Source organism: Schistocerca americana, chromosome 4 (assembly GCF_021461395.2).
Source record: "Schistocerca americana isolate TAMUIC-IGC-003095 chromosome 4, iqSchAmer2.1, whole genome shotgun sequence".
Classification (NCBI taxonomy): Eukaryota; Metazoa; Arthropoda; class Insecta; order Orthoptera; family Acrididae; genus Schistocerca; species Schistocerca americana.
Window position 1 is genome coordinate 101,243,333 of NC_060122.1, and position 23,118 is coordinate 101,266,450.

At 39.7% G+C, this 23,118-nt stretch overlaps 1 protein-coding gene across 1 annotated transcript in view; it reads left to right on the forward strand.

Moving 5' to 3' along the window:
- LOC124612846 (chymotrypsin-1-like) overlaps positions 1-23,118 on the forward strand; it is a 186,831-nt gene that overhangs the window by 33,002 nt on the left and 130,711 nt on the right. The window contains exons 2-3 of the mRNA XM_047141274.1: positions 7,511-7,584; positions 20,376-20,464. Coding sequence (XP_046997230.1) covers positions 7,511-7,584; positions 20,376-20,464 — 163 coding nt within the window. The remainder of the gene's footprint in view (positions 1-7,510; positions 7,585-20,375; positions 20,465-23,118) is intronic.

The window sequence follows — 23,118 nt, forward strand, 5'->3', positions numbered from 1 at the left end:
AGTTGACTGTCCAGTTGATCTTCTGCCCTTGTACAAAATGCCTTGGAGAGAATCTTGTATGTTCAGTTCTGCAATAATATGCCACATTTTGTACCCTATTAGACTGAAAACTTTTAATTCACTCTCCTCTGAATCATGCTATCTCATTAAGAAAACACTGGGTACTTCAGCAGCTAATAAAACTTCAAATTCTTCTGATTTGTTAGATGCTTAGTTTGATGCAGTATTTTTAAAATGAATTTTTTGAATCTATTGCTCTGTTTGTTATATTGGTCTCTTTCCTACCTCTGGGTACCAAAAGTTTTAGCCCTTTTGTGTGGGCTTCCTGCTCCCTGTGCTTCTTCCCATTTGTTCTTGTGCTGCCCCAGCAGCTGTTAAAAGACCTACTGCTGATGGATGCACTGCTAGTGCTGTTGATGCTGGATATACTAGTGTTTCTGTGGTTGATAGTTCCTCTTTTGCAAATGATGTTCCATCTTCTTCTACAGATGTTGTTATCTTTAATGGTAAAATCAAAACTATAGCAGATGAGGTAATTTTAAATGAATCTTTTGTTTCCACTTGTTGGTCAGTAGGTGAAACATTTTTCTCTGTCACATTATCAGCATAAGAAGGTGTTTTAGGCTCTCCTTGTAATTCCATATTTAGGAAATTATGATGATTGTTTCTCTTATTTAAATTGCTGATCTGTTCTCTTATTTCCTGACATAGAAATCTTTTACCTGAGGTGTTTAAGTGCATATCATGCTTGGTGAAATGTGGTCCTCCACAGCCAAGCAATTCAAGAAAACTTGTAGTTGAAAATGCATTACATACTGTCGGAAGTTTTCTATTAGTGCTTTCAATGTCTTTGTTGACACATGAAGTAGGAATTAAATCATAGTGTGTAGGTAGACTGGAGAGAATGACATTTACATGTGGTAGACTGTTGAGGGCTTTCACTGTTTCTCTGCTAGCCTGTTTTGCATTGTTATGATACAGATCATTAGATCATCCAGTTAAGATAATATCATTTTCTGTTAGTAACTTGATAGTTTTTTGTAGTCTTTTATTACCTCATGCCAGCGGCCTTGCCACAGTGGTAATACTGGTTTCCTGCCAAATCACTGAAGTTAAGCACTATCGGGCTTTGCTATCACTTGCCTGGATCCGCTGAGTACTGTTGGCAAGCAGACTGCACTCAGCCCTTGTGAGACCAGTTGAGGAGCTACTTGATTAAGAAGTAGTGGGACCAGTCATAAAAATGGACAACGACTGGGAGAGTGATGTGCTGATGACATGCCCCTTTGTATCCACATCCAGTGACACCTAAGAGCTGAGGATGATGTGGCAGCTGGTCCATATGATTGGGCCATCAAGGACTGTTCAGACTGTGTTCCTTTTAATTACCTCACACATAGGTGCACCTGGTTTTATGAAGGATGTCACATTGAAGTTCATTTCACTTAGTTTCTGTCAAATATCAGCATTAATGTCAGTCAGAGATAAGCAGAAAGTTTCCTTTTTATCTCTCATGGCACTGCACTTGTTACATGTAGGTCTATTTCTGCTATCCAACTTTGTGTTGTTATTTTGCACTTCTGGAATTTTGAAGTGAAGATTCACTGCATCAATTGAAACATTTGATTTTTCCAGTGCTTCACTTTCCATATCTCTATTCTGTTTGTCCATAAGTTCTTTGAAATTATTTTTATAGACACAAAAGCTGTAGGCTTTTAATGAGTTTGGTTCACCCAAGAGGTAATTTTGGGCACAATGTAACAGCTCTTAGTCTCATTGCCTTCACTAGAAATTTCCATGGTGAGTGATTCTATGGTGGATTTCAAGTTCTGGGCAAACCTTTTTGCTGCAGGAAGATCATGAAGAAGAGATTCTGCAGAACTTTCTTTTATTCCAGCACGAAACTCTGCAACTGCAGTTGCTTGACAGTCACATGTTTTTGGGCCAGAGTCACAAGCTCTAGTTCTCTCGCTTGGACTCAACAGTCACAAAAGGGAACCCACACATACATTGCATTCACTACATCTACATCTACACCTGTATTCTGCAAATCACTGTGAGGTGCATGGCAGAGGTTATGTGCCATTGTACCAGTTATTAGGTTTTTTTTTCTGTTCCATTCAAGAACGAAGCATTGGAAGAATGATTGTTTGAATGCCTCTGTGCGCAGTAATTATTTTAATCTTATCCTCATAGCCCTATGTGAGTTATATGTAGGGTGTTCTTGTATATTCCTAGAGTAGGCAGTTAAAGCCGGCTCTTGAAACATTTTTAATAGATTTTCTTGGGATAGTTTACGTCTATAAGAGTCTTCCAGTACAGTTCCTTCAATATGTCTATGACACTCTCCCATGGATTAAACAAACCTGTAAACATTCGTACTGCCCTCCTCTGAATACGTGCAATATCCCCTGTTAGTCCTATTTGATACGGGTTCCACACACTTGAGCAGTATTATAGAGCTGGTTGCATGAGTAATTTGCAAGAAGTCTCTTTTGTGAACTGATTGCACTTCCCCAGTATTTTACCAATAAACCAATGTCTACCACCTGCTTTATGCACAACTGAGTCTATATGATCATTCCATTTCATATCCCTACAAAGTGTTACACTTAGGTATTTGTATGAGTCGGCTGATTTCAACAGTAGTCACAGGATGTTATATTATATTTTCTCATTTTGTGAGGCGAAAAATTTTACATTTCTGAACATTTGGAGCAAGTTGCCAATTTCTGCACCATTTTGAAATATTATTCAGATCTGACTGAATATTTATGGGGGGAATTTCAATTAGTACTACATTATAGATAACTACATCTGCAAAACACCTGAATTTACTATTAATATTGTCTGCAAGGTCATTAAAATGCAATATGAACAGCAAGAGTCCCAACTCACTTCCCTGGGGCACAACCACTCTCCATCCAAGATGAAATGCTGTGTCCTCCCTACAAAAAAGTCGTCAATCCAGTCACAAACTTCACTTGATACCTGATAAGATTGTACTTTTGACAATAGGTGTAGGTGTGGTACTGAGTCAAATTCTTTCCAGAAATCAAGAAATACTGCATCTACCTGATTGCCCTGATCTACAGCTTTCAATATGTCAAGTGAGAAAAGTGCGGTTGGGTTTCACATGATCGATGTTTTCAAGATCTATGTTTACTGGTACTGAGGAGGTCATACTGTTCAAGACACCCCATCATGTTTGAGCTCAGAATTTGTTCTAAGACTCTACAACAAACTGATGTCAAGGATATTGGATGGCAGTTTTGTGGATCACTTCTTGTAGATGGGTGTGATCTGTGGCTTTTTTCAAGAGCTGGGCATGGTTTTATGTTTGAAGGATCTACAACAGATTATATTTGGAAGAAGGCTAACTCAGCTACAAATTCAGAACAGAGTCTGACAGGGATTCCATTGGGGCCTGGAGCTTTGTTCAGTTTAAATGATTTCTGTTGTTTCTCAACACCACTGACATTAATATCTATTTCATTCATTGTTTCAGTGGTATAATGATTAAACTGGGGCAATTATCCTGGGTTTTCCTTTGTAAATGAACACTTGAAAATGGAATTAAGTATTTCAGCTTTTGCTTTGCTACCCTAAATTTCAGTTCCTGTCTTGTTTGCTAACGACTGGACACTAACCTTGGTGCCACTAACAGCCTTTCCATACAGCTGACTTTTTTTTTTCATTCTGTGAAAATCACTTGACAACATTCTGCTAAGGTAGTCACTGAAGGCATCACACATTTCTCTCTTGACAACCAAATGTGTTTCATTCAGCACCTCCCTGTGTATAGCCCTACACTTTGTTTTACACCCATAATGCAGTAATCTCTGTTTCTTTAGAAGTTTCTTTACAGTGACTGTATACCATGGAGGTTCCCTTCCATTATGAACTGTTGTACTGATCCAGCATATGGTCAACTATTCTTTTACACCTGAGCCAGAGTTGTTCTACATGTTCCTGCCCCATGCTTAAAGTTTCAAGTTCAAATGGTTCAAATGGCTCTGAGCACTATGGGACTTAACATCTGAGGTCATCAGTCCCTTAGAACTATTTAAATCTGACTAACCTAAGGACATCACACACATCCATGCTTGTGGCAGGATTTGAACCTGCGACCGTAGCGGTCGTGCGGTTCCAGACTGGAGCGCCTAAAACCACTCGGCCACTCCAGCCGGCAAAAGTTTCAAGTTCTTCATTGACATACGACACTACTGATTTTTTATCTAGTTTACTGAACATATATATCATTTTTTCATTGTGTGAATCTTTTTATTGTGCCTATCACGACTAGCATCTCCACTATATGGTGAGTAGCAACTTTCCTTCTCTGGTATTGTTTCTGCTTGTTTTAGTTGTCCTTTGCACTTTGGTAATCATTGTTGCCACAACTGCGTCATGGTCACTGATGCCAGTTTCAGTGTGGATATCCTCAAAGGTGTCAGGTCTATTTGTTGCCATTAAATCCAATATATTTCCATCATAAATGGGGTTCCTATCTTTTCTAGGTAGTTTTCAGAGAAGGCATTTAGTAAAGTTTCACAGGATGTCTTATCAAGCCCACCTCTAACAAAACTGCAATTTCTCAATCAATTGTTCGATGATTATAGTATGATTGGTGAACGTACATACAAGTGAACTGAGGTTACCTCTGTAGTTTATGGTTACATCAGGATGTGATTCGATGGGCAACAGAAGGTCCAATTATCATTTTATGCCCACCCCTGATACTGAGTCTTGCCCAACAGTCTCACGTGCAGCTTTAGTTCCTACAGCTACCATTATCTGGATTGAATGGAGAGTTACATAATCTAAAGGACCTTGTGTGCACCCCACATACAATGAGCTACATGAATACCAGTCCCTGATGTGTAGTGTACACCTGAAATATTTAGGGGGACCCTACAGTTCTCAACCCAATGGTCCAAGTCAAGAAATCACAGGCAAGCTTGTCACAGAACCTTCAAAGTCTCTGGTTCTGAGATGAGCAAACCAAAGACCAAGATCAATTCTGGGGTCGATACTGCAAATTGTGAGCTTCATTGGCAGCACTCCATGTGCAAACTGGTCTTCTCAGGGTTTTCTGCCAGTCACTGGAAAGATCCAAGAATGTTCTCAGAGCCCACACAACAAGCATGATTTGTTCAAATGTTTGCCACAATCTGCAGTTGGCTGCACCCTGTTCCCTCAATGGCTGCCAGAATAGCCTCTTCAACATACTGGATAAGGCCCCCCAGGCATACACACTGAGTGCACCTGGTGTCCTTTCCTGTCCTTCCCAGCCATTTTCCTAAGGGGTGCCATTGTTCACTGTACATTTTGACTGCCAACAATTAATAGACCCCTACCCTTTTGTGTTTCTCTCCTCCTGACACTGGGCAAAACAGGTTTCTCCAAAAACAGGTGAAGTGAGTGCATTACTGTGCACAGTCTAATATCCTGAATGACATTTTTGTCTCAATGTATGCATAGAAGATTAAATCATTATCAATTTCTACTGAACAATTTACTGACATGATATCATCTTTAAATCTTGCATGCACAAAATATATATTCAAGACTTTCTCACACACGCAATCAATAGCCATAAACATACACATTTGAAATTATTCAGCTTATTACCAAGAACAGGGCACTAATTCAATTGTGTAAGTATAAAATTTTTTAGAATAAACCATTCTAAACAACAAACTTAAGTGTCTAGAAAAAGAAAAATGCAAAAAAGCAATGGGAAATATTATTCAATGCAAAATGTCAATAAACTTAAATTCTTTAATACAATGGACGACAAATAAAGGGAAGCATCCAGAAGACAAGGTCAGATGTCAATGTAACTTTATGCATATAATCACTGTCACTGGGTATGTAAATGATGAGTTACAATCCTCTGTGTTTAGTGCTGTTAAAGATATGGTAAGGTATATAATAGGCACGAATAGTGTCAGATGTTGAGTGATCACTGTAAATACTGCAGAGATGCATGTAAGATAGCAAAGTGAGCACCTGGCAGTATTTGAAAGGTGCCTCATTGTGGGTCTCCATTTGGCCAGCTGATCAAACCATGCAATATCCAGATTTTTGTGGCATTTATATGTGCCAGTGGCTGATTGTTGGACTGTATGGGAACATGGGGCAGACATGCTGATTGTAAGTTTCTAGTCAAAGACATCTGGCCACCAGATGGGATGACCTCATCATATACACATCTGCTGTCTGAGAACAAGTACTGGACTCCATACTACATTCCCTGTTATTCCACACCATTGGTAGGAGACTAACAGCAGCCAGACTAGGTAATTAGTGTCCTAAGCATTGGCTGCCATTAACACAACAACATAAGCAGATTTATTTGGAGTGGTGCCATGAAAGGGAAGCATGAACTGCTGATGAATGGTGTCACAGTTCTGCACTACCCCAAATGACCACTGCCAGTGAGTATGGTGGGGAGAGGTCCTGTTCTTCCAGTGTTTAGGAGAGGAACAGCAGAGTTACTCCAGGCATCATGGTGAGGGAAGCTATTGGGTATGACTTAATGTCGTGGCAGCTAGCGATTGAGGGTTGAGGGAAATATGATGACACAGTGGTATCTTATGGACATCTGTTGTTGTCCTGTGCTACCCCTCACGCGACAGTATCTCGGTGCCATTTTTCAACATGATAATGCTCATCAACACATGCCACATGTCTCTATGAACTGCCAGCATGATATTGAGGTACTCCTACGTCAAGCAAGATTCCCAGATTTGTTCCAATAGAATATGTGTGGAACCACCTCAAATATTAACTCTGTCTTAGCCCCAGATTACAGTGTATCAAGGACCAGTTACAACAGTTTTGGGCTAGCTTGCTTCACCAAAGGATACGGTTTCCCAGTGGAATAGGTACATCCATCCAGGTCACAGGTGAAGCAACATCATACTGTTAAGTGAGCTCATACTGCCACATTCTTTTTAACTTGACTTGATTTTGTAACCACCAAAATAATACCACGTGCCCTCTGACTCCATTAAGTTTCACTTCATTTCCTTCTTCTCCTCTGGGTGCTTCACAATTTCTGTCAGATAGTGTATGTAATCAATATATTTAACTTATTTTATGCTATATGCTATGAGATGCAGTTATACACTTACAGGAATTTAGGATACAACACTCATAAACTCTGTTCAAGACTACGTTAAAAAAATAAAAGAAAATTTTCAGAAAACAGTTTAGATCTACCATAAATGTATCCATTCATCTGACAGCCATTTTATTTCTGTTAAATGAAAGGTACTTGAATCCAAAATAAAACAAAAAAAAAGTAAATGAGGAAATGTTAGATCTAGACTGACTAAAAAAATATTACTGGAATAGTAATATCTAATGAGAAACTGACAGTTAAATAGTACTCAATGCCAGTGACAATATCTGGATGGGAACTGAAGTTAATGATTAAGAACTAAAAACTTAGAATATTTATGCAAAAATACAAAGAAATTATTTATATTTTTCATTTTAGGTTCAGCAATGCCAGAACCAGAATCAAGAATTGTGAATGGAACAGAAGTTATGGAGGGACAGTATCCATTTATGGTAAATATTAATTTATTTCTCTTTCAAGAATTTACTGTACTTTCTTTAGAAATGATTAATCACTTATGTTGAATAGTTATTAGATAAAATGAAAGTCATAGTTTTCTAATGGAGACATAAAAAGCTGATTAGTGCAGGCAGTGAGGGCGTTCTTACATTAACATCTACATCTACATGATTATTTTGCAATTCACAAGTAAGTGCCTGGCAGAAGGTTCATCAAACCACCTTCAAGCTATTTCTCTACCGTTCCACTATCAAGCAGCGTGCAGGATAAACAAACATTTAAATCTTTTCGTGTGAGCTCTGAGATCTCTTATTTTATTATGATGATCATTCTTCCCTATGTAGGTGGGTGCCAAAGAATATTTCACTCAGAGGAGAAATGTTGTGATTGAAATTTCATGAGAAGATCATGCTGCAATGAAAATCACATTTGTTTTAATAACCGCCACCCCAATTTGTGTATCATATCCATGGTACTCTCTCCACTATTTCACTATATAACAGATTCAATATGCTTTTGTCCTTTTTGGAGATTGTGGTGTGTTTCATGTCTGAATGTCATCTCTTGAGATATCCTCATGAGAAAAGCAACACCACTGATGAAATGCAGCAGTTCGCCTCCAGTAGTCACTTTTATTCTGTGTACTTTTGTCGGCAGAGAGCTCCACACATGAAGATTTGCCAGTGCTTGAACTGGTGAGTGGAATGCTAGATAATAGTATTGTCACAAGAGATTTACCTCTTATAAAAAGTAAATTAAGTTGTTGCCATTGTCATGTCCAGGGTCCTCAGGACAGTGGAAATATAATTTCTTGTTGCATTATTTAGAAGTATCCATATGAAAATTCATACATGAAAGCAATAACCTATGACACAAGATTGCTAGTCTTATCTTCGGCAAATGAAGCAATTAGTACCATCAATAGATACATATAAAAGCATATTAAACTCTTCTAGCTTCTCCTTGGGAAAGAGAGGAAGATAAGTTGGGGAAGGTTAAAAAGGAGAGACAGGTCACACAGGACACAAGATGAGAGGGATTCACCTGTTGTGAGTATGAGGCCTTGTTCTCAGCAGTGTTGGCATTCATAACAACTCCAGTCATTACCCACAACATTGTATGTGAGCCACAAGTGCTACTAAGAATCACTTTCCATCTAAGACACATCTACGAACAATGAAATCAATTTCTAAGATACACACTGCTTGACAAAACAAATTGAAGGTGCCCAGAAGACAAATTAGCTGTTAATGTAAATTTATACTGATATACATTATTGGTGGGTATGTAAATGATCAGCATAGTTATTCTCTCTGACAGGAGAAATAGCCACCAGAGTGCATTGTATTCCTTACATTTAGCCTTGGTGTCAGGCCTGGTGGAGTATATAAGGGGCATGAACAGAATTAGATGTTGAATGATCACTGTGAAGGAAATGGAGATGCTACAATTAGTGTCATACAGCATTATCAGCACCTGACAGAGTTGCAATAGGGCTAACTGTTGGTCTCCATTTGGACAGCTGGTCAAATCATGCAATATCCAAGCATGAGAGGCATTTGGATGAGACAATGGCCGGATGTTGGACTGCTTGGGAATGCAAGGGCAAACATATGTGTTTTCAAGATTCTGGTTGACCATGTCTGATCATCACAAAGGAGGATCATTGTATTGTGCATATCATAGCCCCTTCACACCTGCACCTACCATCTGAAGATAACTAATGGATGACATTATGTCATTCTTCACTGTTGGACAGAAACTAGAAACAGCCATACCAGGGTATTACCATCCCATGCATAGGCTGCAGTTAACATCACAACACAAACGGCTGCATTTTGAGTGCTCCTGTGACTGGGAAGCATGGACTGCTAATGAATGACTGTGTTCAGCAATGAATGCCATTCTGTACTACCCTGGTTGACTGTCATCAGGAAGTATGGCAGCAACCTGTGGAGAGGTCCCATTGTTCCAGTGTTTTGGGGAGGCACAGAAATGTGCTTGTGCCATGGTATTGGCAGCCTCCTGAAATGACTTCAGGTCATGGCTTGTACTGATGAGGGAACTCTGAAGGCACAACAGAATGTCATGAACATATTATGTTCTCAATCATTACCTCTCACACAATAGTATGGCGGTGCCATTTATCAACAGGGCATTGCCTCATCCACAAATGAGATGCGTCTCTATCATCTGTAGGGGTCTGGGTTGAGATCCCTTTTGTTGTCAAGATGACAAAGTGTAAGATACAGTGGAGCAGGCTGATCAGCACACTGTATGCTAATGATATAACATCAGCAGAATAAACATTTATGTGTATTCTTCTCTGTGGTGGTGCCCTGGCCAGTCACACTGCAATGTGTGGCCTCAGAGTATGCTGACACTATATCAGCAATTTTTGGAGGACATCACCCTAGCAGCATCTGTACACATAAACATGACGGCATGCAGGCAGCAAGTCTTTTTGCGGCCGACGTAGCCCATACAGCAAGCTTTGCTGGCCAGGACGGTGGATGCCAAACAATTACATCTGTTCACCCAGTGGCCTGTTAAGCACCACTGCAGATGACTTTACAGCATTACTGAGAAGAGACTTTACTGGCATAATTCACTATGGAAATATGACAAATGGAGTGACAGTGACTGTAATAACTTTGTCTGCAACATCACGAGTCATTGCCATCATCTCAACATGCCACCTCACCTCTCCAACAATGAACAGATACACTGCATTGGTGTGCACTCTCCCCAGTTAAAGGCTAACAGAATTTAGCACTTCAGATTGTAAATTGTTTGCTTCATTATAAAACTATTTTCCTTCTTTTCCTTTCCTTAACTTCTGCTACATAAATAAAATTGCTGGAAGTGAACTATTAACCTTCAGTGTAGTTTTACTAACCCACCATTAGTCTGAGGTATTTTTCTTTTATTTAAACTATCTTTCTTTTAAATTAGTGGAGCTGCAATTACATGCACTTTGTATGGCTTCTGAGGGGATGTGTTACAAATTCATGTTATTTTCAAAGTAAGTTTGCATACTTTAATGTCTGATATGGACACATGTGTAAACTGCTCTGTCCACCATTAGTTTCTGGACGTGGACCAATAGAATTAAAGCTTTCATATATGTATTTGCAGTTCAGTTGGCAACACATTTATGATTGGTGCACCTTGCAACATTATCTCACTTGCAGTTGTTGCAGAAACAGAGTTCTATTGAGTTCAGTTGTACACCGTGAAAGATTGATTTTGACATGATGTTTATCAAGGAAATTGAGTATGAGAATTGCATTACAGAATAACCATCACCATCATTGGCAATGCTTCCATGTATTCTCAAAAACTCTTAGATTCAATTCTGTAGTCAAGCTGTGTGGTCACTAATGAGTTCACATCATTGTTATCTACTCCATGTAACATGTATCATGGAGACCTAAGTCTTCATTGCCCTGTTCTAAGCATAACAAGCAACATTCCATCTCTCCAGAAGTAAGTGCCCTGTTTTCTTCTACTGGGAATGTCTCCCAATGGGTGATGAATTCCCATTTGTGTTGAATGGATGCATTTTATGGTGATGTTCCCTTTATTTCTTATTACTGCACTCTTGTGCCTCATGATCAACTCAACCACACTCATAACAGTCTGGTTGGTGACATTGCTTCTGCAGATGACCCTAACCTGATGATCATTGCACCATTTTGTAGCAATGTCAGTTTCTTCCAACCATTTGGTGATCGTATTACCATATTTTATGGACTGTAAGATGCACTTTTTTTCAGAAAATTGGCTCAAAAATTTGGGTGTGCCTTATATGTGAAATAAAAATAAAAATGTGTAGCATTGGATTTAAAAGTCCTACCAGTCTTAAAAATGGCCATATATTCACTGTCATGGGAAACCTGTCTGTATCTGGCAACATTGGACTCAACTACTGTGGCAGCAGCAGTGCACCAATGCAATGAACGTGAGTTGTGGGGATTCAGAAGCTTGCTAACACTGCCTCCCCCTCTCCCCCCTCCCCCCCACCCCATCCTGCTATCACAAACCCATAACACTTGTCTAGCCTAGCCTATTATGCATCACTGTAGTACTGCAGTCTACGGTGTAGTGAACTTGAATTGAAAGTGATTTGTGTTATCAGTAACAGTAAAATATTTTTGTTAGTAGCTAGTTTTGTAATGGAAAAAAATAAAAGATATTCATATGATGTGGGCTATAAATCAAAAGTAATAACATATGCAGAAAAACATGGAAACACAGCAACTGGGCGGCATTTCAATCCTCCACCAACAGAAAAAACCATTCATGATTGGTGGGCTAGTAAAAAAGAATTGCAGAAAATGAGGAAGACTAAATGTGCAGATAGAGGACAGAATGCAAAATGATCAATACCAGAAGATGACTTGCTGAAATGGATTCAAGGACACCAAAATGGCATTGGAATTAATACAAAAATGATTAAAAAACATGCTTGTAAGCTAGTGCTACAGTAGACTTTAAGGGTGGAGTTGGTTGGTGCTACAGGTTTATGAAGCTTTGTGGACTTGGCATGCAAAACCAAAACTAAAATGTCTCAGAAAATGCCACAAGAGTGTGAAGAGAAAATATTATCTTTCAAGCACTTTATTATTCAACACTGAAAGAAAACCAATGTGGAACTAAGCCAAAAGAAAACCAATGTAGAACTAAGCCATATAGCAAATATGGATGAAACTCCTCAGACATTTGATGTGCTGAGAAACAGAACTGTTGCCATGAAAGGTGCTGAAACTGCAACTAAAAGTTTACACGAAAAAATGTACTAAACTGTTGTCCTTTCATATTGTGCTGATGGTACTAAAGGTAATCCAATGATTATTTTCAAGTGCAGAACAATGCCAAAACATTCTGAGATACTGACTGGTATGGCTGTTCATGTACATGACAAGGATTGGATGGACAAGGCTGGTATGGAATTATGGATTGACAGAGTGTGGGAGAGAATGAAAGGTGCTTTATTGAAGAAAAGTACTCTTCTTGTGCTAGGACAGTTTAGTAGTCATTTGAAAACTTCTGTGAAAGAGAAACTGAGACAGAGAAATACAGAGCTTACTGTTATTGTGCGAGCACTTACTTCCCAACTGCAACCTCTTGATATCTCAATAAATAAACGATTTAAAGTGTATACGAGAGAATGGAGCATATCGATGATGGATAGACCCAACATGAATTGATGCCATAGGGAGCTTTAAAATGACCTACAATCAAACAAAACAATTTAAATGCATAGATAAAAAAATCTGCTCACCAAGTGGCGGCAGAATACACACATTAAAGACAGTGGTAATTGGCAAGCTTTTGGAGCCAGTGGCTTCTTCTTCAGGCAGAAGGGTTGAAGGGGAAAAAGGAAGAGGGGTGAAGGAAAAGGACAGTAGAGGTCTAGGAAAAGGGTTAGATTTCAGGAAAGTCACTGTGAACTGTAGGTCAGGGGAGACTTACCAGATGGGATGAGAAGGAAAGACTTTCCTTCTCATCCCATATGGTAAGTCTCCTCTGACCTGCAGTTCTGGGTGACTTTCCCAAAATCTACACCTTTCCCTAGATCCCTCCTTCACTCCTCTTCCTTCTTCCCCTTCAACGCTTCTGCCTGAAGAAGGAGCCATTGGCTCCAAAAGCTTGCCAATTACCACTGTCTTTAATGTGTGTGTTCAGACCCACTTGATGAGTAGATTTTTTTCTATACAATTAACTGATTGTTTTCATTGTTATCTACAATCAAACAAGTGTGTCATGGATAGCACTGTCATGGTCCAGAGTAAGAGATAACATTACTGTTATATCTTTCAAGAACTGAAGCTTAAGTAACACTCTCAGTGGCAGTGAAGACCATCTTAAATATCAAGAGGAAATGATGACAATGAAGTGGAAGAAGTCCAGAGGTCCAAGTGACAATTTTCAAAGATTTTAAAGGTCAGTTCAGTTTTATAAACTAAGACTTCTTTTTTTATTCTAACTTTGGACTCTAATAATGAAAATGGTAAAAATGTTGTTTCTTAAAAAACTGCTTAAAATAAAGGCGTGTCTTATATTGAGTAACATCTTATAGCACATAAAATAAGGTAGTTTCAGCCAGCTCAAATGGATTCCCCATCCTGACTCTACATGACATGTCAGCAGGGGTACCATGTAAGAAAACATCTAGAGCCCTGGTTTTAGCTTTACACAAGGTAACTCCTTCAGTTTCTGTCCTTTGTGACAGCTCAGATGTTTGTACATTTATTTCTTGGATTTTACACAAAAAAAGGTTCCACTGACTCATTAGACTTACTTTCTCACTATAAAATCTTTCTCACTATAAAATCTTGCACTATTTTGGATCTAGTAGCACTGGAGGAAACCATCAGCCAGCTCCTGTAATGTTTGTGCCTTGTTAAGTACCTCATGAGATTACATGTGTTTTAGCTTTGTCCCTTAACAGCAAGGTAGCCATAAGCAAACATGTTTCATTCATCCAATTGCGCAATCCAGCACTAGCTAATAGAGCTTTAATGAACACAGTGATATCCCCTATTGTTTTCCTGAAAAAAAAAAAAAAAAAAAAAAAAAAAAGCATTACCACATTTCCTGTCGACAGATCAAGAGGAGGGGAGGGATGATCTTAGTTTCTTCTCTCTCTGATAATAGCTGCTATACCACAGTACGTAAGATTTCAGCTTGCTTATGCAGATCTTCATTTTGCTGCTCATAGCTCCTCATACATTCTTACTTGCTCTGTAAAAGCAGTTTCACCTGTAGTGACAGCATGTGTTTTCATGATTTTTTGTATTCTATTACTGCCATTACATAAGAAAGATATGGGAAAACTACACTTACATTACACACAGCAATACAACAAATTAATTTCTATGCTGGATCATAGCCCAACTGTGGCTCTGATCAGCCTTCCACCAAGTGACCAAACCTTCTACAAATGTAACACGTAGTTGGTAATGACTCAATGCATGGCAACTTGTGACCCCACAAATTAAAAAAATTGCATTCCCTGGCATTAAATGTATTTCCTTGATATTTACTCTAAACAATAAACGTCTTCAGTTTCCTATGACTTAACAAATGACACTTTGAGACTATGACTCCACATGGCCACAAACAATTACATAATCAGAAAGGCCAAAGGAAAAATGCTTACTCACCACACTGCATTGCATCAGGATGGAGGTCCAGATAGTGATGGTGATGCTGCAGACATAGTTGCACTATGGCAGTGGCAGCCAATGTATACACTTCTGACTCCTATTTGTAGGGGCCTGGGTTGGGACCCTTGCTTTGTCACTAGACATAGTGTGGAATGCAGTGGAGTAGGCTGGTTGGCATACTGGGTGCTAATGACACAAGATTAACAGAACAAGACCTTTTTACATTACTCTTACAGTCGTATATTCTTCCTTATGGCAGCACCTTGGCCTGTGTCAGTGCAGTGCACAGTCTTAGAGCATGCTGCTGCAAACTTTGGAGGATGTCACTCTGGCAGCATCCATGTAAACATGGTATTGGGCAGGTGGCAGGTCTTGCCGTTGGCTGATGTAGTCCATACTGCAGAGCACTCTCGTGGACAGTGCCAAAGGGGTGTGCTTGGGTAATCTCTCAGCAAATCTGCATAGTGTGGGGATAAACAACAGCACAGCCCTTCTACCAAGGAAGGCCGAGGATGTCAATGACTGCTTACAGGTACTAGTCGAGGGTGTGGCGGTTAGTGCATCTCCAAAACACTGTGACAGGCTGATGGTGCTCTGAATACCATCAGCCATCAGTGTGGTTCAGCAGGCTAGAGATAGGAGTCTCCAAGTCTTCTTATCAGTGCTCATCAGTGGTGAGAGGTTGGCAGCTAACAGACAGAGAGCAGTTGCAAAGTCAGAAGTCATTTTGGAAAACTGTAGCAATCCATCATAGGTTCGGCCTTGTAGCTGGTGTACTGCAACATAATTTATGTGAAGGTTCAGAAGCCCAGGTATTTAATACTGTAAATATGAAGAAATGATGTTATGCCTGGCCAGTGATGACCAAATGTCGCCTACTTTTCTGAGCCCATCCTTCATCACCCCTCTATTTTGCAAGCATGCCTTTCAGGGCTTCAGCTTGTTGCCTTTCCACCATATCAGCAGACTGACAGGTGTTCTTGTGAAACTTTTACTCTCTCTTATGAAATCAAGCTGTGCTGTCTCAGTGATGTTATGTCTTCTCCTCGCTGAGGTCATGTTGCTGGGTTTGCGATTCAGGTGCCTCGCTCGCATGAGGTGAGGCTATACCTCTTCTGAGTTTGCTCTGTTATTCACAATGTCAGTTTTCTGCCTGTTTGTCATCTGATTGTGACGTGGGGTATTGATCTGCCTTGCCTTGGCTTTGTCCTGCTGTGTAACAGATCTGCTGGTGCGACATTGAAAAACTTCTGTCGCCATCAAGATCTGAAACAGATCTGATCCCAATAGAATATGTGTGGAATCAGCTTGGATATCAACTCCATCCCAGCGCCAGTATCCAGAACATCAAAGACAAGTTACAACAGTTTAAACCAGCTTGCCTCATGAGAGGAACAGCTTTCTTATGACACTCATCATAACTGACACACTGGGCCACAGGGGTTGCACTGTCTTATTGATGGTAGGCTAATACAGTCAAGTTCTTTGTAAATTTGACTCAGTTTTCTGATCACATTGCCTACCATTCAATCCATGAAATTTCATTTTGTTTCCTCCTCCCTTTTTTGGTGTTTCACTCAGTCCTTCCACTCTATTCAAAACCAAAAGGCCACAAGCAGTTCTGGGGACAATGCTGCAAATTGTGAGCTTCATTGAAACTCCATGCAAAAGGCTGGTCTTCTCAACCTTCTCTGCCAGTCATTGGAATGAACTGGCCTCTTCAACAAGTTGAATGAGGCCTCAAGGTATACACACGAGTGCACCTGGTTTCCTTTCCTGTCCCTTGCTGCCATTTCCCTAATCATTCGACATACATTTGAACTGCCAACAATTAATAGATTCCTAACCTTTTACATTTACCTCCTTTTGACAACAGGCAGAACAGGTTTGTCCAAAATAAATGAAGTGAATCCCACTGGCTCAGTTTCAGTTTCAGTGAAAGACAGCACCTCAAACTTGTTGGTTATGGGGTTAGTATAGCTCCCTGCACCCTCCTTTGTCTCCAGATACCCTGTAAAGAAAGTTGAGATCTACTAATGACATATCACTACCAGTCAAAAGGAAGAATAAGGACAGTGCCCACACTTCCTGCAGAAGAGACAGGATGCACATGAGAGGATAGTACTCAAGATATCATTGGCATCACTGGTACACGACTCTCATGAACTCTTCCAACACACCGATTTGCAGCAGGTGCCAATCATTGGACAGTATTCAGGGCAATTTCCAGATAGTTATAAATGTCAACTAACTAATCGTGTGTTTGACAACAGCATTCATAGTGGGGCTGCACTGTGGCTGCTGCAGTGTTTTACAAGGTAGTGAACAAATAACATTTACTTAGCCTTCTGACTATCTTTTACTCTGTTGAGCTAAAACAATTACTAATTCCCTATTAAAACTAAAGCAGATGCAAAATGAGATTTCTATTAAGGCAACAAAAAATCGTTTAAAAAATATTAGCTTCCTAAAACTTTCTGAGGTTGATCATGGTCACTAACAAATTCTAAAACAGAATTAATTTGTGATAAATATAGATAATATATGCTCCTATGAAGGAGAAGGCTAAATGTAACAGAATATGTTTGTTACAATACCTGCTACTGTAACTAAATCACAAATGCCAATTCAGTACTATGAATTAGTTTATGCACAGGACACTGGTAGTTTCCAAAATTCTCGTAAATGTATGTTTATTTGCTTTGATATACACCAAAATTTGGGAAGCTCTATTCTTTGGCAGTAACTATAAGTTGCAAATGCTGATTTGCTATGAAATAAGTCATTAAAAATTCTGATAACTTACAAAAAAATTTCAAAAATATAGTTTTGCAAACATCCAAAAACTCTCAAAAATAACCTTTTTCTGACCTAATTATGTAATTAAATTAGAGAAAGATTGTTTTACATGAGAACAGCCTTACTATTCTCGAAAATTTTAAAAGAACAAGTAGTTTTAAATCCACAGTTGATGATAACAGTACTTTTTTATAGTGATACTTGCAAATGTTCAAAACTTCTCAATATATCGCAATAAAAATGAGTATCAATACAATCAATGAAAGATTTTGTGAACCAATGGGAACAGTCAAGTATAAAGGGGTAAAGTATATGTGTGATGCATATGAAGATTTGGGTCAGATGGGATATGTGCTTGGACAGCGAAGGCGGTTAAGGTGACCACTTGTGTAAAGTGAGAAATCTGGGTTTGACTATTGGTCTGGCACAAATTTTCATCTGACACCACTGAGTTTGCTCAGTGCCTCCGAATAGCTAAATATAGGATATTTCTTTCATCAGTAAAATATGTAAATATAGAATTTCAAATCAGCACGAATCTGGCACATGCCGTCTCACACGAAGGAAAATTCCTAAGTGCAATTATGATCTGAAATTATTTATCTCATATTACTTCAAATACTCATTGTTTTTCCACCCCAATGTATTTAACACTGAATACACAACAGTAGAAGGTAGTCACTATTTAATGTTACAGGATAAATTTTTTTCCTGGAATAAAATTTTGCTGTTTACATCAAGCATACATCTTATTTTACTCAGTTGAACTGCCAGCAATTTTAGTTTTAAGTCTTTTACATATCGGGAAACTTAATTTTCTCACAAACAATGCTGAATGCTGAATCACACTCTTACACTGTTGTTAGCAGCCATATTTTTTTTTTCTTAGAGACAGTCACCTTCTCATACATAATTCGACACTTTCCCTTTCATTTACATGCTGTTCTCCAATACGCCAATAACATTTCAGTGTACCTAGACCCAGTTTCTGACAAAAAGCATCTTCAGAATTACCAGCATTCACTGTGACATGCTAATGCTAAACACTTTCTCTACTGACCACTTTTCATACATATTGACCACTGATATTTTTCCATCTAGATTGCATTTATTTTTAAAAATGTGGCCTATTTCGGTCCTATATGAATATCTGGTTACAAGAGTATCCTGTACAATTTATGAGTACATCACAGAACAACATTCATTTTATATTGTCAAGTGTTGTGGCATGTAGATTTACTGATAAACTGGAGAGGTTACTATTGTAAATGATGTAGCCAGATCTGAAGATGGTTCATGTGGAACTGAAACTAGTCTCCATTTTAAAAAATATGACAATTAGATGCACAATAAAATGTGATACATAATAGTTGTTGATTGCTGATTTTCTCCAGAAAGACAATATGTTAATTTTTGTGAATATTGTCCACTGTTCATACCCTGATGAGATAAAATGCTATGACCACAGATGTTGTGAACATGTGCTACAGTAACAAAGGTATATAAGCAGAGCATTGACAAATGGAGAAACATTCTACTAATGCACTGGGCCACATATGGAGAAATCCACTGCCATAAGTGACTTTGACAAAGGACAGATTGTATGGAGCAACATCTGGAAGAGAGCATCTCAGAAATGGTAAAACTGGTCAGCTGACAATGTGTAGTTGAAGGATGTGAGACAATAAGTAGGTGACAAGGTGTTGGACATCCATACTTCATCATTAAACATGGAGTAGAGGGCTTTCCTGCTCTATAAAGCAGGGTGGATGGAATCTAATGACTGAGTACAGTGCTGATGTGGGCATTTTGGAGTACATTGTTCATGGAGCTTTTCAGCAGATGACTCCTGTGTGTTCTCATGCTGACCCAACAACAACATCACTTGCAATTGAAGTGGGCACAAGACCATCAATATTGAATTGTGAGCCAGTGTGCTGCTTGGTTGGATGAATCAAGTTTCTTGTTACAACAAGTCAATGGATGTCTACGGATTTGCTGTCATCCAGATGAACAGTTGGTTGAAACATGCAACACACTATGGACAAAGGTCAGTGGAGCAGTATTATGCCACAGATTACATTCAATTGGGCTCCAAAGGGAACTGTGGTAGTAATCGAAGACTGAGCACTAGGTAAACATTATGGTGAATCACTTGCAAGCCTTCACAGCTGATGCCTTCTGTGACAATGATGGCATCTTCCAGCAGGGTATCTGTTCATTTCACAAGGCCAAGATCAAAGACAGTCTTGCTGTGGCTGCTCGTGTGTGATTGTATATATGTGTGTCAATGTTGGCACTTTTGCTACAGAAAGAGCAAGAGTTTGAAAGCTAAAGTGTGTAGTGTCTTCTGATGCATGTTTCTATGTGCCAAATATCAGTCTGCTGTTGGTGAGTGGTTGCCTTTCATTTATTTTGTGTGTTATTCCAATCAACACTCTTCAGTGTTAACTATATGTATTTATGATTCATTCCCTTAACTAACAAATATTGAAGAAGCATGAACTATTCTGATTTAGCTGACAGTGTATCATTGTAGTGTCCTAACACAGAAACTTGAGCATCACTCCTAAAACAAGAAAGAAAAACCATTTTCATACCTTATTACACAATAAAAAAAGTATGAATGTGAATGTGGAAAAAAATCACAATTTTGCAGTAGGCAACAAAAACAATAGATTTTGATTCAAATTGTCCAGCCAAGGAGTATTATCATTTTTATGCACTAAGAAGAAAATACACTTGTGCTAGATGTATGGAAAGTGGATATTAATTGTTTGGTAATATTTAGTAATTGACACTTGTTGCAGATTTCTCTAAGAGTTAATGGAAGCCATAACTGTGGAGGTACAGTTCTGAATGAGGAATGGGTTCTTACTGCTGCACACTGTGTGTACCGGTAAGTGGTAAGTGAGCAGTAGTAGTTATAGGGATTGCACACATGAAACAAATCGTAATAAAAAAAATATGGTATTCACTCAAAATGCTTATACACTGTGATACCAGATTGTAACTGCACCCACCCGCCCCCCCTCCTCCCACTCCCCACTTTATTCCAATGTTGCATTATGAAACTTCGGTAAGCAGACTTCTGTGGGGGGTCAAAAAATGAAAGAAAATACAATTATTAAGAACATCTACTGAAAAACGTGCCTGGCTTGCAGAAGTCTGCCACCTGGGCAGGCACTGATCCAGTATTTGCTGTCAAGGGAGAGCTCTTAATTTGTTACTGTATCAACCTTCACACAACCAAATATAACATGTCGCAGGTGCCTATGATTTTAATAGTAATAACAATAAAAGGCATAAAATGTTTAATAATAATAATAATGATGACGATGATGATGATAAATTGTTGTAGAAACTACACACACAAATAAGTATGTGCCTACAGTGTATATCACTTTAATGAGGAAACATTCAGAAGTTCAACACACAGTTTGAGTATAATGCCAGGCTGAATCCACTACAATAGAGACCTGAGAGCAGAACCAAGTTAAAATGTGAAAACTCAAAACAAAATGAAGCCATGTCCACTCTGCTCTGGGATTATACCAGGTAGACTGCATGTCAGTCCCTCCACGTGGCACTGTCTGTTGGCTGCCCACACCAAATCTGATACAGTGCTTTCTTCAATGTTTGATCATGTTCCCACCTTCAGGCTGGACCTTTGCCACTGGGTGCTGATGTGGGCAAGTTGAATTGGAGCAATTCATGCCGGTACCTCGCATCCCATTACAGTAGTGGCAGCCAATGTAGTTATATGATATGAGTGGTAACATAGGGTTATCACAATCCTCTCCCATTGGAGGGCAATTGTGAAATTGTGTAACCCTAGCATATCTCCTCCTCAGCTTGGGATGCCGCATGCTACCCAGCAAAGTGACACCTGTTTTCTCCTGAGCACAGTCTATGGGAACTCTCGGTGTGGGCAGGGTTCCCTGTTGGCTGCATACAGAGAGCAGGCCACTGGCAGCAGTGAGTCCATCATGGGTGGCTGCACAATGGTGCAAGGCCAGACATGGAGGGCACTGAGACAGAGAAGATGGAATCTCAGACGTCAGGAGAGTGGAAGGCTTGGGAGGTGTGTGTGGGTGCAGTGGAGGTAAGTCCTCAACCAGCACGCATAGTTGCTTGCAATGGCAGGCTGTCAGTCCAACCTCCTTCTGCAGTGTGAAGACTCACTGACCCCACTGGGCAAAGACGACTACTCGAATCCAACAATCGTGGTGACCAAAGGTGCAAGCCTAGATGGGGGTCTACAGTGCGTAATGTGGTGACAGAGGCACCTAGGCAGGTGTGGGGTGGACAACAAGAAATTCAGCACCATGCACAGCTTGCACCTGTGCAGTAGCTCATATAGGCTCTTCCCAATGGTTGGCATGGATTTGTAAGACCTAAGAAACAGTGTGGTGCCTCTTCGGTAGGGGCATCTCTGATGTACTTCTTCATTTGCATTTTGAAAGTCAATAGGAGGCAACTCCCTCCCTGTTGAACTGATGGTAAAATGGGGGTGCTCTGACATGGTGGATACTAATTTGTGCACAAAAATCTCGAAAAGTCTGAACTGAACTGTGGGCCATCATCCATGACAAGGGTGTGGGAGAGGCCTTCTGTGGAGAAGATCCAGGTGAGGACCTGCACCATTGATTCTGCTATTGTGGAATGACAATTATGATGTATGGAAACTGGGAGCAGGCATCTATGACCATCAACCAACATGTGTCCAAAAAGGGACCTTTGAAATCTAGGTAGATGTGCTCCCATGGTTGTGAAGGTTCCGGCAAGCAATAGTGCTGGGGTGCAGCATGGTGTACTGCACACTTGGGACAAGCAGCAGTTAGATGTTCAATCTAGCAATTGAGTCCTAGTCAGGAAACGCGTTGGCAAACCAGCATCTTTCTTCCCTCTCCCACTGACCATGGCGCAAGAGACAAAGTATGTCCCACCTGACAGACACCGGGATGACCACTCATGCCACTGCCTCTTCTGTTGTTGTAAAATTACACCATCAGTGAAAGCAAGGATATGGAGCAGCACAAGATAATTACAGATGGACTCAACATCTGAGCCATAGGGCATTCCAGCTACCACTCTGAATATGCTGCCGCACCTAGTGGAGAACAGGGTCTGAGCTGACAGCACATGTGTCTTAGGACCTTCTAATAGAGAAATCAGCTTCTTCATTGAGGTAGAAACAAGCGATTTTTTCCTTGTTGGAACTGGGGTCAACAACCATAGGGAGATGCGAGAGAGCATCTGCATTGGAATCCTGAGCCATCAAGAGGAAGTGGATCTCATAGTAATAACAACTGAGAAATAGTGCTCACTGCTGAAGTCTATGTACCATCTTGTCCAGCAAATTCACCATGGGGCTAAAGAGGGACACAAAAGGCTTCTGATCTGTGACCAGGTGAAACTTGGTACCATATAGGAACACTTGTAACTTCCTGATTGCATGAATAATTGCAAGTGTCCCCTTCTTGATTTGAAAAGAACTCTTCTGCACAACATTGAGCATCTTTGCATTCAGTGAAACTGGCTGTTCTGAAC